Source organism: Anarrhichthys ocellatus, unplaced genomic scaffold (genome assembly GCF_004355925.1).
Source record: "Anarrhichthys ocellatus isolate YVR2014 unplaced genomic scaffold, GSC_Weel_1.0 scaffold41, whole genome shotgun sequence".
Taxonomy (NCBI): domain Eukaryota; kingdom Metazoa; phylum Chordata; class Actinopteri; order Perciformes; family Anarhichadidae; genus Anarrhichthys; species Anarrhichthys ocellatus.
This window is the reverse complement of record NW_022280071.1, coordinates 3,199,068-3,216,982: the sequence shown is the minus strand read 5'-3', so window position 1 is coordinate 3,216,982 and position 17,915 is coordinate 3,199,068. Positions and strand designations below refer to the sequence as shown.

At 43.6% G+C, this 17,915-nt stretch overlaps 1 protein-coding gene across 2 annotated transcripts in view; it reads left to right on the top strand.

Annotated features, from left to right (window-relative positions):
• LOC116394781 (rho family-interacting cell polarization regulator 1) overlaps positions 1 to 17,909 on the top strand; it is an 89,250-nt gene extending 71,341 nt beyond the window's left edge. For both annotated transcript variants that reach the window (XM_031868098.1, XM_031868097.1), the window contains exons 16-24: positions 6,301 to 6,437; positions 10,233 to 10,344; positions 11,287 to 11,422; positions 14,160 to 14,321; positions 14,406 to 14,564; positions 15,206 to 15,402; positions 17,190 to 17,273; positions 17,365 to 17,455; positions 17,772 to 17,909. In XM_031868098.1, coding sequence (XP_031723958.1) covers positions 6,301 to 6,437; positions 10,233 to 10,344; positions 11,287 to 11,422; positions 14,160 to 14,321; positions 14,406 to 14,564; positions 15,206 to 15,402; positions 17,190 to 17,273; positions 17,365 to 17,455; positions 17,772 to 17,869 — 1,176 coding nt within the window. In that variant the 3' untranslated portion in view covers positions 17,870 to 17,909. The remainder of the gene's footprint in view (positions 1 to 6,300; positions 6,438 to 10,232; positions 10,345 to 11,286; positions 11,423 to 14,159; positions 14,322 to 14,405; positions 14,565 to 15,205; positions 15,403 to 17,189; positions 17,274 to 17,364; positions 17,456 to 17,771) is intronic.
• The last annotated feature ends 6 nt before the right edge of the window (positions 17,910 to 17,915 follow it).

Genomic DNA, 17,915 nt, shown 5'->3' with positions numbered 1-17,915 from the left:
GTGAGGTCGATCAGGTCAAATGGCTATCAAAGTATAAAGCGTGTCATTTCCTTTTGCCAGTAGGTGGCGCTATGACTTTGTGAAAATGTTGTCACAGAAATGTGCTCAAGCCTGAACCAGCATCATGCATAAGAAACTTGGGGTGGATTGGACAATGTACCTTGGAGTTACAACAACTCCCTTTCATAGCGAATGGCACAAAATGGGAGCGAAGTACGCCACGTCAAGGTCGTTCAATGAAAACTCACCATTTTGAGAAGTCTTCATCATAAAGGTCTTTAAATTGTCCTGACCACATTTGATGTTGATCGCATTAACTCTGTAGGAGTTTGTTAAAATACAAAGCCTGAAAACGTAGTTTAATGGGAGTTGCATAAAATGACCGCCACGCCACGGCTACGCCATTCCACCAAACGTAAAGCTTTTGATAACTTTTAATCACAAAGGTCTTTGGATTGTACTGTCGGAATTTGAAGTGGCTCTGACAAAGTCCCTAGGAGGAGTTCGTTAAGTATAGTGACGAGAAATCAAGGGAAAATTCACACAGAAATTAAAATGGCCGACTTTTGCTTGATTGTAGAGCATGTTCCCAGGAGACTTTTTTTTAAGTCTCCATATGATACATGTACCGACCAAATTTCATACATGTAGGTTAAAAGAGGTGCTGGGGCTGCTTTGTTGAAAATTTGCAGGCGGCGCTATCGAGACAATTTATAATGACCAAGCCAAAAATCCACATGAGATCTTTAATTTAATCACCTACGACATATGTACAAAGTTTTTGAGTGTTCCCAGCCACAGAAAAATCTGCTTGCTTTTTCATGGCGAACAAAGCGTTGCCGCGGCAACAGTTATCCAAAAACTCACAATATTCATGATGAACTATTATCAATGGCGTAAGGCTTTCTTTCTAAAACTTGAGGTTGATCTGGTGAAATGGCTAGGAGGAGTACATCGAAGTGAAAAACTTGTCATTTCCCTTTGCCAGTACGTGGCGCTATGACTGTGAAAATTGAGGCATTGGAATGTTTTCAGGCCTGGACTAGCATCCTGCAAAAGAGATTTTGGGCAGATTTGACAATGTACCTTGGAGTTACAACAACTTCAATTTTCATGAAAAATTGCACAAAATGGATGCCACACCACGCCAAGGTTGTTGCATGAAAACTTGTGATTTTTCATTAAAAAAGTCTTAAGATCATGCTGACTAAATTTGAAGCCGATCACATAAATACTGTAGGAGACGTCCGTGAAAATACAAAGCCTGATAACAGGAAAAATGGCCAAAAAGAGCTAACGACTGTAGCGCCCCCTAGTGGCTGAAGGAAATGAAAATGTGAACGTATGTTACAGGCTGCAATGTGGACATTTGTCTCAAATTTCGTGATTTGATGGCAGAATGGTTTTAAAGTTAGGTTGATTGATGTAGAGGACCATGCCCCTTATAAGTTTATTGGTCCATATCTTCTTAACACGATAAGTTATCAACACGTTTTGATGACATCGATTCAATAATGATCCAAATCACATCTGGTAGCAATCGGACCCAGCGTTTAGGAGTAGTTTGCAAAAATGTGTTTTTCACATAAGTTAAAATGGTGGAAATCTGAATGGGCGGAGCTTCAAAGTTAGAGTGCGTTGATTGTAGAGCAGATGGAACTGAATATGTGTGTCAAATTTCACGTCAATCGGACATGTTGGGTGATGGCCGTGGCCTGTGAAACTGTAGGGGGCTCTAGTGAGCCATTGTGTCATACATGAGTATGCGACCCATAAAATCTCAAATTTTCACGCAGTCCTGATATGCCTGCCAAATTTGGGGAGTTTTTGAGTATGATAAAGCCCTGAAAAATGCAATTTTACAGACAACGTAATAATAACAATAATTAAAGCTGCGAGCAGCGATGAACGGGCCCTCGCAATCTGCAGCTCGTCGGGGGTGCCGGCGGGACTCCGGCCTGCGCGTCCGAGAACGTCCGCGACCGTCGGAAGGCGCGTCCGCGAGCGAGACGTTTTTAATCCCGCCTGATGCTGGAAATGATGCTTTGCAAATAGTCCGATGCTTCCTGTATCCGCTGCCTGGCGCTACAGAACACGTGCAAACATGCATCATGTAGCTCTGTGTCAAGTGTAAACCACATTGTGTAAAAGTAATGTAAATCGGAGGAGTTTGTCACAAAACGCAGATTTCCTTTGGCCAGCAGGTGGCGCTGTGAGTATTAGTGAAAATTTGCTCGTAGACATCCTCAGGCCATGAGTGTTATCAATAGGGTTGGGTATTGAAACCCGGTGCTAATATGGCACCGGTTCCTATACGACCGGTATCTACCGGACCGAAACGCAACGCAGATTTCGGTGCTTCCTTTCGGTGCCTGAGCGGATTGAAATACTTTTTTTACACTACTCTGATGACTCCGTCCTGGCAGCCTCGGTCCTCCGCTCCTCACTCATAATATTATTGCAACCGGACGAGCCGTGCGCGCTTAGAAACAAACCCCTCCATCATTCTGGCGAAGCTTCGGCCATGATTTATAAAAAAAAAAAAAAAACGAGACCGAGATCTGTCAAACGGCAGGCAGGCTACTGACTTCCTCCATCGACATCCGGGTACTTAGCGCTGGCGCTCATAAGCACAACATCCACAGGCACGCGAAACCTTCTTCTTCTGTGAGGTGTAGTGGCGGTTGGCAAACGATGAATTGACGCATTACCGCCGCCAACTGGTAAAATAAAAGTAAATTAAATTAGTCAGGAGAGGTGTCGTATTTTGCCAGAGAACGCAAATATGCTCATATTTCTGCAAAAGAATTGCTGAAGTTTGAAGCTGTAGTGTGTGTACAGAGTGTGTGTGTGTGTGTGTGTGTTTTGTATTTATTTATATTTATGGTATACTTTAAACAGTTAATATATTGTTCAATTTGAAGAAAAAAGTATCGGTTCAGGCACCGTTTAGGCACCGGTATCGTTTTAAAAGTATCGTTTTAGCACCGGTATCGGAAAAAAACCCAAGCGATACCCATCCCAAGTTATCAAGCATGAGAAGTTTGGGACCCTTTGGAACAAGTCCAGTTGAGTTACATCAGACATTTCCTTTAGCCAGTAGGCTTTGCGGGTTTACTGTAGCGCCCCCTAGTGGTCGAATGCAAAACAATTCTCAGGGTATGTTACTGGATGCGATGTGCACATATGCTGAATATTTTGGGAATTTAGAACATATGGTTGAGAAGTTATGTGTATTGATATTTTGCCACGCACCTAAGAAGTGTATTGGTCCATATCTTGTAAACGCAAAGAGATATCAAAAAGATTTTGATAATTTTTGATGATCTAGATCCACTTGTATTCCACAGCAAATTTCGTAGAAATCGGAGCCAGCGTGTAGGAGTTCGCAAAAATGTGTTTTTTGTTCACTAAATTCAAAATGGCTGACTTCTGGTTGGGTTTAGAGCTTAGAGCTCCAGGGGCTTTTTTGTCAGTCTACATGTGATACATCTGTTTACCAAATGTTATACATCTAAATTTTATATATAGACAGTGAAACGTACTGTGAGGGCTGCATCGTCGAAATATTGTATAAATTCATACAAAATTGAAAATGGCAGACTTCCGGTAGGGTTTAGAGCATGGTCCCAAGAGACTTATTTTTAAGTCTCCATAGGATACATGTGCTTACCAAGTTTCATACATGTAGCCAAAACATAGCGCTGGGGCTGCTCTTTTGAAATATTGTAGGGGGCGCTATAGAGGCAATTTAAAACGGCCAATAAAGAAAATCATATAAACTATTTCTTCCAATGACCTGTGACACATGTACAAAGTTACATGAGTTTTTGAGCATCCCAACCCACTAAACCATCAGCTTCCTTTTTCATGGCAAACTATGCGTCGCCACAGAACAGCGTGGAACGAAAACTCACAATATTCATTGCGATTTATCATCAATGTCTTAAGGCTATCCTTACCAAATTTGAGACTCATCAGGTCACCTGGCTAGGAGGAATACATAAAAGTATAAAATATGACATTTCCTTTAGCCAGTAGGCGGCGCTATGAGTTATTGAATTGTTTTCAATTGAAGTATGTTTAGGCTTGAAGTAGCATCATGCATAAGAAGTTTTGTGCGAATTGGATAATGTACCTTGGAGTTATAACAACTTATTTTTTCATAAACAATGAGGCAAAATGGCCGCCACGCCACGTCAAGGTTCTTTGATGAAAACTCTCGATTTTGATAACTTTTAATCACAAAGGTCTTAAGAGCATCCTGACCAAAGTAGAAGTTGATCGCTTAAAATCTCAGGAGGAGTTCGTTAAAGTGCGAAGGCTGAAATCTGCAAAAAGTGACAAAAACACTTCGAGGGTTTACTGTAGCGCCCCCTAGTTGTTGAATGCAAAATAAATCTCAGGGTATGTCAGAGGATGCCATGTGCACATAAGCTGAAAATCTGGTAATTTTAGGACAAACGGTTGAGAAGTTATATGTATTGATATTAAGCCATGCCCCTAAGAAATTTATTGGTACATATCTTGTAAACGAAAAGAGATATCAAAAAGCTTTTGATAGCTTTTGATGACGTAGATCCAGTAATGATCCACAGCAAATTTGGTAGTAATGGGACTAAGCATGTAGGAGGAGTTCACAGAAATGTGTTTTACACTAAATTCAATATGGCGGAAAATCTAAGTAGGCGGAGCTTAGGGGTCTGAGAGGCTTTTTTGTAGCTCTAGCTCAAGTGGACATGTGTGTTAAATTTCAAGTCAATCGGACATACTGGCCGAGGGGTGTCGCCGGTCCGACATGTAGGGGGCGCTAGAGAGCCATTTCTTAACACAGAAAGATGCATTCTTTTTCAGATGGCTATATTCACCAGGCCTGACAAGGACGCTTACCCAAACGGGTACAATATCAATAGGGCCTTCGCGGCCCGACGTCGGTAGCTCGGGCCCTAATAATCCTTCGGATTTCAATAGGGCCTTTGCCCGACTTCGTTGGGGCCCGAGCAACCGACACTGTTGGGCCAGCGAAGGCCCTATTGAAATTTGAATACACATAGTACATCGGGCGCATATTTGGGGGACTTGCCATACTCGAAAACTCACCAAATGTTGCACACTTGTCAGGCCTGGTGAATATAGCCATCTGATATAGGTTGCATATTTGTGTGTAAAAAAAATGGCTCTCAAGCGCCCCCTATAAGTTGGACCGGCGACGCCCTTTGGCCAGTATGTCCGATTTGCTTGAAATTCGACACACATGTCCAGCTCCGCTAGCTCTACAAAAAAGCCTGTCAGACCACTGAACTCCGCCTACTTAGATTTTCCGCCATTTAGAATTTTGTGAAAAACACATTTTTGCAAACTCCTCCTGCACGCTGTGTCTGATTGCTACCAAATTTGCTCTGGATAATTATTGGATCTACATCATCAGAACTTATTAAAAGCTTTTTGATATCTCTTTGCGTTTATAAGATATTGACCAATAAACTTCTTAGGGGTGTGGCTTATTTATCAATACACATAACTTCTCAACCAGTTTTTTTAAAATCACCAGACTTTCAGCATATGTGCACATTGCATCCTGTAATATACCCTGACATTTTCATTTCATTCAACCACTAGGGGGCGCTAGAGTAAACCCGCCATGTTGTGCTTTTTTGTCACTTTTCGCAGTCTTCAGCCTTTGTACTTTAACAAACTCCTCCTACAGAATTAATGGGATCAACCTCAAATTTGCTCAGGATGCTCTTCAGACCTTTGTGATGAAAAGTTATCAAATTTATGAGTTTTTACATGCGCATGATGCTACTTCAAGTATGAGCATATATCAATGCCAATATTGTCATTGTCATGACTAATGACGTCATCATTAGTCATTGGTTTGTGGACTCACTTTTTAAGCCTCGAGTTCGGTGATTTCACCGTCGCCATCTTGGATTACGGCCGTTGCTGTGTTGTTTTTTTGGCAGCCAATGAACAGAAGTTACCATATTTGCAATGCGTAGGAGTGACTTAGAGACACCGTATACGTCTCTGGTAGAGACCTGACAATCACAGTCCGCCCTGTGGTCTGTTAATATTAGCAACTAGAGTTACATATGTGAAAGAATGCTCTTGTTTATCTGCTGCTGTAGCTTCAGCAGTTCAGCGGTTACTCTGCTCTGAGAGTCATGAGGAGTGTTCATCTGTACTGCTGTGGGCATCAAAGACATACCTGACTATTGACGTATGGTCTGTCTATGGATCTGTGTGTGCGTGTGTGCGCGTGTGTGTGCGTGTGTGCGTGCGTGCGTATGCATGTAGGGCGGTAGGCACAGCCGGTCGCCCAGCGCGGTCAGCCTCACAGTGGAAACGGCTCTGGGCAGTTTCGATTTCCTCAACACATCTGACTGGGAGGAGGAAGAGGAGGAGAAGGGCGACAAGAGGAGTAGAAGTGGAAGGTCAGTGCTGACAAATGAACTGAAACTGTAAAATACTGAAACCCAACCAAATGTGTGATTTATCCAAAACCACTGCACACTCTTCATCAGTCAGTAAAATAAATGACATGTCCTTAGAGGGTGACTTCGCTATTTTTCAACCAGGACACTATTTTCACATGTTTTCATGTTTATTAATGGGGACAATGTCATCACTGGGGCAACTCCTCACCGTCAATATATGTCCACTTCCAGTGTTGTTGTAGCCACTGAAGGCTCAGATTGTAATTAGAAGTGTCTGACTACATTATGGAAAGAACCCTACAGAGATATTAAACACTGCTGCTGTTTCTTTACCTTGTGCTTGATCAGGTCTCTTTGTTATCACCATGCGTTAGACTCCTTGGTCCGTGCCGACATCGCCACAGACTCCTGACACCTTTTACTTGAGCCGATCCCCGCCCCGCCGGGCGCATATCCTCCGTGGCGATGCGTCGCGACCGGCTCTAGGTCGGCTTGGAAAGGCTCGCCGCTCCGTCCGGGTGCTTTACAGTGCTCCCCGCTATCCCCGGGGCCGTGGACTCAGTGCTCGCTGCGCCCACTCTCCCTGCGGGGAGGGACGAGGCCCCATGCTCCCGGCGCGACTGTCGACCGGGGCGGACTGTCCTCAGTGCGCCCCAACCGCGTCGCCAGGGCGGGGATCGGCTCAAGTTAAAGGTGTCAGGTCTATGTCGGCAACATACCCGACCCGTCCAAGGAGTTAAACGCACGCGCGAATCAGAGGGTGAAGCAAACCCCGTGGCGCAATGAAAGTGAGGGCCAGTGTGCCAGGTGAGGTGGGATCCCGACCCCGCGGCGTCGGGCACACCACCGGCCCGTCTCGCCCGCGTGAGTGTTCACCATCCGAAAGATGGTGAACTATGTCTGGACAGGGTGAAGCCAGAGGAAACTCTGGTGGAGGCCCGTAGCGGTCCTCACGTGCAAATCAGTCGTCCGACCTGGGTATAGGGGCGAAAGACTAATCGAACCAGTAGCTGGTTCCCTCCGAAGCTTCCTTCAGGATAGCTGGTGGAGTTCCCCCCCCCCCCACTGCATTCACGTGAATATGGTGTATAGAGAGTGTTGAATAATAATTCTCGCGGTGCCCAGGGAGAGGAAGTCCTCAGCCTTCTTTGTTATGCTGTCACTCATGATGACACGCCCCTCTCAGTTGATGCCAGGCCAGATCAGGGTCAAAAGTCTGAACTGAAAAAAACCGATCTGAAAGTGAAAAAAAGATTTGAAACCGAAAATATAAAATCTGAAACTGAAAAATATAAGACCTCAAATATCAAAATATATATGAAAGTGAAAAATGAAAAAGAAAAATGGATTCAAAAAAATTAATATCAAATATCAAAATGATATTCAACCCAAAAAAAAATTTCATTCACTTATTTTCATTTTCAATGTTCAAGACAAAACTTGTGACCTGGATTTAGCTCCATACATGTGAATGATTTAAGATTTGTTCGTATATCAGTAAAGAATCTGTGTTTTCACAGTTTCATTTGTTCCCAGTCAGCAGACCAGTCCAGTCTCATCCAGCTGCTGTTATTGAAGAGTCTTGCTGCCATCTAGTGGAGCCGGGTTGAACCATCACGGCTCTGTTAATTAAACTGCTGTTTGCAGCTCAGAGAGTAGGCTGGAAAAACATGTGTTTTCATAACTTCCTCCTCGTTTTTCTTGGCTTGATGGCTAGATTCTTTCCATGTCTTGTTGTTGTGTATAGTGTCGTACCCTGTGTAGGTTATGATATCTTAAGCTAAAGATGTCATCTCATTTATTGCTAAAAAATAGTTTTAGAAAGTTGTTTAGTTACAATTTTATAATGACACCTACTAAGAAACAGTATTAATTATTTTTACTTCACTCACTCTTTTTAATAAGTATACATTCTACATTTCATCACCATTAGTAATGCCTTAAAGTCTTTTTAAACATGAATATGGTCAAATATTCAATATTGGCAATGTAAATTCAACAAGACTAAGATCCAGCCATGCTGATCTGCACTTATGCACAGTAGTGCAGGGAGCAAGATGCTAACACTTGCTAACTGGCACTAAACACGGACTACAGCTGAGGCTGATGGGAATTTAATTTATGTATTCATAAACCAAAGTATTGATCATTTTAAAACCTGACCTGATGACGGCGCTAGAGGAAAAGCTACGGCGAATATGTTGGGATATTTCACTCAAAATCACAATTGCGACCCTCATGGTGGCCCTTTAAAAAACGCTCTTCAGGGGACCATGAAAGTCTGTACAAAACTTCATCTTAATCCATCCGATGATATTTCAACCCAAACCAAAGTGGTGGGCAGACTGACCGACAGACCTCGAGCCATGCCGCTGGCATTACTAATGCACTTAAATAAGGTTGTGAGTAAAGGCATATTTACTGGAGCTGCTGCCCTAAGGACAGAGCTACAGGATGCTCAGGGCCATCTGTAAGCATACAAACATTCAGTTTTAAAGTGACAAACTTGAAGATCTTCATTTAAATAAATGTCTGTTAAGTCACTATCTTTCACTGAAGGCAGTAACATAAATGTGATTGAGCCTATATGGCCCACTGATGAAAGTATTGCAATATTTATATACGTATTTGCAGTATTATGAACTGGGTGACATGTCTGTGGTGACATTTCCAGAAAAGGTGCTGTATGAACCCCAGTCTGTATATAAGACGTGGACGTCGTGACGTCACCCATTGTCTTGTGGACTGATGTTTTGAAGCCTCGTGTCAGCATTGTAGCCGTTGCTATCGTGTTTTTTTTGCAACCAATGGACGTAAGTGACCATATTTGGACTGAGGAGGAGTAATGTAGAGACGCTGTATAGAGACCTGTCAATCACCGTGTAGCCCCGCCCTAAAGCATCCCCTGCTTTATGGTCTGTGTGACTCTAAATGGACCATAATGTACTAAATGAACATCATGCTGTATTGAAGAAGACTTGAAACTAGAGATTGAGACCATAAACTCATGTTTACAATGTTTACTGAGGTAATAAATCAAGAGAGAAGGAGAGTCATTTTCTCATAGACTTCTATACAACCAGAGGAGTCGCCCCCTGGTGGACACTAGAGAGAATGCAGCTTTAACACTTGAAGCTTTGACTTCACTTTTCAGAATTGGATTTTGCCTCCAGGGTACATACAGACAAAAAATAGAACTACACACAAAATTCTTAAACTAGCATATTAGTATGGAATCCAGACAGCTAAACTCTGAACTCAACATCTTTGTTTTCACTCTAACAGAAATTCTACCGGACTGAAATCTTAAGGATTGTCACTTTAAGCCAAAGTCATACTTGAAGCATTTGCAAGTATGCAAGGGTCCACTAGGGTCAGCGTGACGTACATATGGTCAAAGGTTGTGCACGTCGGCTCTCTGCGGACGTCTGCAAACCACCAGTTTGTTGTGACTCTACAGATGGAGCCTAGCGATGCACTGCTCATGTGTGGACGGTGTCCTCCAACAGTACAAACAGAATTACTACGCGTCTGTTTGGGAATATAACCAAGGCTGAAGTGTGTGTGATAATGTTCAATGTGTGCCACTACTGTAACACTGTTTTTACATCATGTTAGTTGATTATGTGTTGTCTGTTGTCCTATTTGTCTGTATTTGCTGAGTGACTAATTCCCCACTGAGGGACACAGAAGCAGGAATAAACTGAACTGAACTTAGATCCTGACACTAACGGTGTTAACGTAATCATAACACTGATTATGTCATTGAAAGTGCCTCTTGTGTGTCTGCAGGTCTCTGCAGGACAGAGGCTGGGACAGCCCCACCTCCCCCCTCACCACAGGCTGCACCACTTTAGACTGCTCCCTGGTGGTCCACCTGGAGAACTGCAGCACTCAGCTGTTGGTAGGACACTGTTCTTATGTCATCTCAGGCCTCGAGCTGCTCAGTGCACATGCTCATGGGACAAAGGGCCTCATGCAGGCAGCCATAAGAACAAATACCCTCTTATGTTCACCAACGTTTTCTTATTGTTGCTCTTGTCTTGGGTAAGAAGGTCCGTGCATGAAGTATGATTCATTTTCCATTGTTCACGTTGTATAATGAACAATGTGAGTTTAGGGGTATTACCTCGTCTCATTGGGCTCCTTGTGTTCATGTTATTCTGCTACGTGTGAGCCGATGCTGCTTAAACACGGTTAACGCTTCGTGTTGTTGTCGCATTGAATGAACACGTGCAATGTAATTCAGCTTGTTCCATTATCCAACTTTAATAATGAACATTGAGTAAAGGAAGTCGAGAGTCTGGAACAGAGACAGCTCGCCTTCAAAGTAAAAGTTGCTTGATGTCAGAATGTCAAGCTTCCAGCTAAGCAGAGATACTCGATCTGTCGATCCATCTTAGACATGAGCAGCACTTCAGAGACAAGAGAGGAGGAGAGTAATCTTATTCATCATCACACTATTCAAGGAGTTGAACTTGAAGTTCTGTTGTGAAGGAAAAGGAGCTGTAGTACTTGTTACGGCTGTGTTTACAATAGTTCAAGTATTAAAGTAGAAGTATTTTCTACATATTATTTCTGATTATCTGGCATAATTTGGAGTATGAAGTGTCTGGCATTCATTTTTAAAAGGAGGTTAAATGCTTTTGTAACTTGTGTAAATCCATAGTAAGTCAAAGTAATACATCTTTAAAAAGTAGCTTTAGCAGTTCTAGTTGTAGTTTAACTACAAGTCATCATCTAGGTGTTAGTTGTAACACTACATCAGACTGGTGTGTTCTCTGATAAACCGTGTCATCACTAAAGCGGTGGAGCACATGAGTGATATGTGACGTCTTGTGTGCAGTGTCTGGGTATGTTCGGCCCGCTGCGCTGTGGGGAGATGTACGCCTTGGACAGACTGCTGAGGGAGGCTCGAGTCCTGGAGATGATCCGACGCATCACCAAGGACAACCCGAGACGCCTCAGAGCGCCTGCTGAAGGTAGCGCCGGTGTCTACAGTGTGTCTGGACCACTCTGATCAGCATCGATCACAGTAGTGTCACACAAGAGGAACCCTGACCTTCATGTCTGAGCCCTCCATGTGTCGTCGCATGATGTTGGTCAAACTGATAAGTTGCTGCCCGCTGTTCAGTGACCCATAGATGACCAATACACATCAACACATGATCACATACACATGGGTGCATGTAACCGGTGTTTCTAAGACAAAGGCACAGTGAACAACTACCTGAAGTACAGCGTGCCTGTTGCTTCCTGTCTGATAAGATGAGCCTGGTAGCAAGTCAGCTAACTTACTAAGTGATGCATCATTTGTATTAACTGGACAACAGGATTATCCACAGTATTGTTCTGTTGGTCCCTGCTGAACATCGGCTGTAAGATCAAATATGTAGCGGATCAAAACACATTCAACTACAAGAAAACACAGAAACCAGGAGAGCACACCTCCACTAAATATGATACTTCATAACGGGAACTCTTCACCGTTTCTTTACTCTGCAGCAGGGGTCTCAAACTCATTTTCACTCTGGGCCACATCAGCATCATGGTTTCCCTCAAAGGGCCGGTTGTAACTGTAAGACTGTATAAATGTAACTACTCCTAACATATTGTTAAATAACTGTCCCTGCTTTTGATTATTGTTTATTCAAGTGTAAAAATATTGTACATGCAGTTATATAAATGTAAAATGATATTTAAGCACATTTCTGTTATTATAACATAAATCATTTTAATTTAGGGTTAAGAAGCCCACATTACTCTATCAAAGATCAAACTATTAAAGAAAATAACAAAGACAAATATCATCAAACACAAGTTATGACATTAACTTTGTTCAAAGCTATTGTTGTCACCTCTCTGCATCACTAATGTCCCTGCCGTCGTCCCGTGCATGGCAGCTACATCCAAGAGCTCCTCACAGAGTCAGGTCTGCCTTCAGCCTCTTACAAACACTGATAGATGATGTATCTCGTCTCTGAGCTAGCTGTGTTGCTAGATTGCTGCGATGGTGTTTCTTCACAAACTGACATTTGTAAAAGTCTGTATCTGGTCGGAGCTCACCTGCTCACATACCTTTAGCGTGCACTGGGCTGTAGCTTCTGTAAATATATTCTGCTGTGATTGCACTCTGCCTTTTAATTCTTGGACAATTTGATGTTTTTCTTGGAGGCTAAATTTAGCTCCGTGTTTGGTGTCAAAATGCCGACTTGAATTGTGTTCTTCATCACCGACACGCATCATAACACAGAAGACAGACCCGTTTTTCTCCCTGAAGCACACACATGTATTCTCTTTCCCATCTTAAATTACATCTTCTTCCCTCTGCATCAATTGTTCTCTTCGTGGACATTTTGGGATTATTTGTCGATCTTTTTCAACTCAATCACTTGTTGGAAAACCTCTTTACGGGCTGTTCCCTCTCCTGTCCACCTGTTTTAAAAAAAAAGGTAATAACTAATTAACCATATTGTTACCAAGTGACTGTTAGGAGGACAAGTAATCAATGTCCAGCCACGGTGATAATACTTCACAACATGCTGTCTCATGATTTCAACTTTCTATCTCATAATTTCGACCATGGGGATATTTTTATTTTCAAGTCTAACTTTTCATTTTTTTTCCAAAATTAAAAAAAAACAAAAAACGTTTTTTTTTTTTCTGTTTTTTTTTTGCTGGTGGATTCGCGGGCCACATAAAATGACGTGGCGGGCCGATTCGGCCCGCGGGCCTTGAGTTTGACAGGTGTGCTCTACATGTTCATCTGGATTCTAATCAAAATACACAAAGTAACGCATTTGAAGTTTTGCATTATAAAAAACTAGTACGCAAAACAAGTTGATGTGCTCAACAGATTATGGAAACTTTACCAAATAACTTCTGACTCATCTTTGAGTGCTGCCCTGAGTCACATGACTGATCAGCTGTTTCTGCTGCTGGCAGCCCTTGAATCAGTTGATCTGTTTGTCTTTGTCTCAGGACAGCAGGAAGCAATACTGGCTGACATGAAAGCACAATTACAACTTCACTAATTGACACGAATTCCACAAAACATTGTTTGCTTAAAATTCAACTTGACAACTGGATGTAAACACAACTAGTGATGGACAGTTGTGCTGAATAGTCAGCTCTGTAAGTAGCAGCTGTTTCAGTGTATCGTGGTGCTGGAGCTCCACTTCTATCACAATGCTACAGGATTTCACACACGTCATCTAAATAAACCTAGACCTCCTACCCTCATACCTCCGTCGCCCTCTCTCGGACCACACCTTCATCTCAGATACACGCCTTTGGAGTTCCGTGAGTGCGTCTTGTGTGCTTTTGACTCTATCGTGTTGGAACATCTGTCCACAGTCAGTGTCTCCAGGACCACATCTTGCTATAATGACACACACACAGACTGACGGAGTGAAAACAGTACCAGCCACACGCCGTCGTGACTGGTTATTATAGTCATGAAGTACATTGCTAATGTGGTCAGGGTTGATCAAACGGCAGGAATGAGAGCAACCTATTGGATTGATAGACTACATGTTGGTTTCTGTTTGCTTCAACCACATCCCTTGTTGGTTGGTCAAACGGCTTCTGATGTCCGTGTTAGTGTTTCTGTGAAGTCTCCGTCTGCAAAGGTGAAACTTCAGTAGGTTGATCCACAAATAAAAGACTCCCTCTGACCTTTGCTCTCTTGTTTCTCCGTCCTCTCGTCCTCCGTCACAGTGATACCACAGCTGGGCCTGTGCCTGGGTGCTGAGTCACTGTGGCAGCAGTGTGTGGGGCAGGGCAGCGTGTACAGCGTGTCTGCTGAGAGCTTCCTGGTTACACTGTCTACACTCTACTCCGGGATTCTGCCCGAGAGGGCTGGCAACATGGCCGACACAGGTACAACCACATCTGGACATGTGCAGTACATGTTAGTGTGTGTGTGCGATGTTAACAGCTGTGTGTGTGTGTGTGTTTGTCCAGTGCTCCTGAGACTGGTCGAGCGGGTGCTGGATCAGAGGTTACCGCGGCGGGGTGACAGCAGAGACGGAGTGATGGTGACACTGTTCCAGCTGTGGAGTTACTTTGAGGCCAACGGCATTATAGACATGGAAACACTCATCACCGAGCTGGCAGAAGAAGGTATCGCACCCACACCAAGCGTAACGCTAGCTTCGGTAGTGTTGACAAACTATCAAGAGTACGATCGATTTAAAACCATCCCACTAAAGCTCAGTGCTGCCAGCTCTCTGTAGAATGAAAGTAGCTCAAAGAATCACTACATCTAGAGAGAAAGTCACCAAGTCAGCTGCTTGTCCCTTCAGGCCTCTCTCCAGAGCCACTCCCCCAAAATGATCATTATCAACGTAAACAACCAATATGAGCCGGCTGGTCTTCTCCAACATTCGTAGATATACCTTCGAAAAATAATGCGCCGTAATTCGTAGATATCCCGCGACATTTTTTTCATATGTTATGCGCGTAATCATGAACAAGGAAGAATAAATATCTCTGAATCACACACTGGGCCGGCAGGAGGGGAGGTGGACGGCTCCAACAACCAGCGACCTCTCAGCCAGTAGACCACGCTTCATTCCCCACGTCACACCAAACGTCAATGTTGATGGTTTTTTCACGTAACACGCGTACGTTTTTATTTTTTTGATTTGATTCATTGATAACTGTCAGGATGTAATGAGAATTTCAACAAAAAGATGACCAACCCTACCTTTAATGAATGCAGACAAGGCTTCTGATTGGTGACAATAAGCTCCCTCCAACAGTGTGGTTGGTGCAGAGCCTGGCGTCATGTGACCAGGAGGTCATCGTGCACGCTCTGCGGCGTCCTGCAGAGTGCAGCCTGAGGAGAGAGGGGCTTCACGCTGTGGCCAAACTACTGAAAGACCCACGAGGCAAAGTGTCGGCATCTGCCAGCTCTGTGCTGAGGAGCTTGGCTGCCCAGCCCCGACAGAGAGAGCAGGTGAGAGGACACGGGATGCTTCAAACACTGAGAGAAGAATATCTCTGATGTATTCTTCTTCTACTAAATTGTGTTCTTTTTGACTTTGACACTAAGCATGTTTCTCCGGTTGTACTGTTTAAAGGAGACTTATGCTCATTCTCAGGTCTGGAGATCAGCTTCTGTCAGTGTGAACGGACTCCTAAAAAACATGGGAAATCCATAATGATGACTCAATACTTCACGAGAGAATGCTCTCACCTCCACCAAGAAAGCAGTTCTGTTCAAATCTGTAAATATGGAAACATCATTTCAGAATGCGTTCCTGCAGCTGGTGCTGTGTAAGGCACACCAGACATGTGAAGGCACATTGTAGTGATGCACACTCTTATAGGGTTACTTATTGCTGAGTCAGCATGAATGCTGTCGTTTTGTTTTCTTCTGCTCAACAACACATTCGGGTGATGCCGTCGTAAATGAAATGTTTCAACCACAGACAGGCTTTAGTTGAACAATGTCGGAATACAGTTTGACACAGATTGTGGTCAGTTGAGTTTAATTAACCCGGCTAACCGGGCAAAGCCGACTAGAAGGCTCCAGCTGATCGACAGAAACAACTGGTGCGCTCCCAAAGCTCTGTGGGTAACACGGCCCTCTAGAGTCTCTGTGCACACATGTGAGCAGGAGAGTTAAACGGACTCCTGAGAGCTCCACAGGCTGCACCTGCAGTGGTCGCTGTGAATTCATTCATATTCTGCGGGCTGGAAGATAAGCTTTGGGGGGCCGTATGTGGCCCGCGGGCCACCAGTTGATGATCATTGTACTGTACATGTTTCAAAAAACGTTATTTTTCTGGTGAATATACCTGTATTCTATAACAACTGTCTCTTTAAGGACCCCTCCTTATAAGGCCCAGTGTGCTCTGATTGGTTTATGAGAAGAACATGGTGCACCTTTATAACGGTGGTTCAAAGACAAAGGGGCTCAGCTGGAGGGGCTCAGCTGGAGGGGCTCAGCTGGAGAGGCTCAGCTGGAGGGGCTCAGCTGGAGGGGCTCAGCTGGAGGGCGCTGTACTCTAAAGGAGGGCTTGTTGAATCACATGTTTACTGGTCAGGGTATAAACACAGATACACACAAGAGCTGTTCATGATATGTCCCCTTTAAGGTCACCTGCTGTGTTTATCTATATCACTCTGATAACTTAGATATTCATCTTAGTCCTTTTTATAACCATGAGTCAGCAGCATATTGATGTAACTGAATATTTATATACAGTAAATGTGACGCTGTATCTAGCATGTTATTTTTGCCTTGTCTGTACTGACATCACTTATTATCAGTCTGCATATAAAGCAATACTGCTACAAATAGATCGATTGAAGAGAATATTGATTGGGCTCCAAGGCAAACACATCCCGTGAACAGCTGGGCCTCACACAGGAACGTCCCACTGAGGATGACATCCAGGGTCCACATGCATTCAGGAAGAACATCCTGTCTGATCCTAGGACAGATATAATATAGAGAAATATCATGACTGAAAGGCTACATAAACCAGATGATATATGGACTAGCGAGACGGTTTTGAATTTGATGGCCGTAATACTGACTCTGCCAGTGGTCACACAGAGCACTGATGCACTACAGCGTGGTGTTCATTCTACACATAGATGTAGGCATGGATCAAGGTTACAGTTACACTTAGGAGTTCATAGGATAGGAATCCATCTCTCCTGTCTCTGAGGTGTTTCTCCATCAGGAGAGCTGTAGTGCAGACGTGTCATCACTGTGTCCATCCTCCTCCTCAGGCTCTGGTCAGCTGTTTGGAGCTGCTGGAGGACCAGGATGTGGACACCAGAGTGTGCGGATGCAAGGCCTTAGCTTGTCTCAAGGTACGCACACATACAGCTGTTACCTACATCTGTTCACGTGTAGTATGTCCTCATCACGCTGACCGCTGTATTCCACCTGCTGTGGTTCCAGGCCAAAGAGAGTATTGACCAGCTGGTGTATCTTTGTCGAACGGACAAGGACGAAGTCCGAGATGCTGCCAAACAAGTGCTGCTGGTGCTCGGTAACAATAATGCTCCTCTTCCTTACAATGACAGCTAAACAGACATGGATATGTGTTATCTATAATGATGCACTTTACATTTACTCAAACTATTATCAAACTATAATTGCTTTTCTGTATTTTCTTTCATCCTTTTTCCATTTTTTTCATAAGACCATAATGAAGCAGAAATAAGAAACATACATCTTGCATGTTTTAACTTTGTCCAACACAAATGTCTGTGGAGCGGATCAAGGCATTCATTCATTCATGTGTCCATTCTTTCATCCCACTTTCCTTCTCTTCTTTTTCTTCTTCATTAAACTGTGTGGAGCAGGTGAGGAAGGGAAGATGGCCTACAGACACGTGGAGACGTCTCAGGACAGCATACCGAGACTCTTCTCTCCAGGAAGCATGGCCAGCACCGCTTTCTAACACACACACACACACACACACACACACACACACACACACACACACA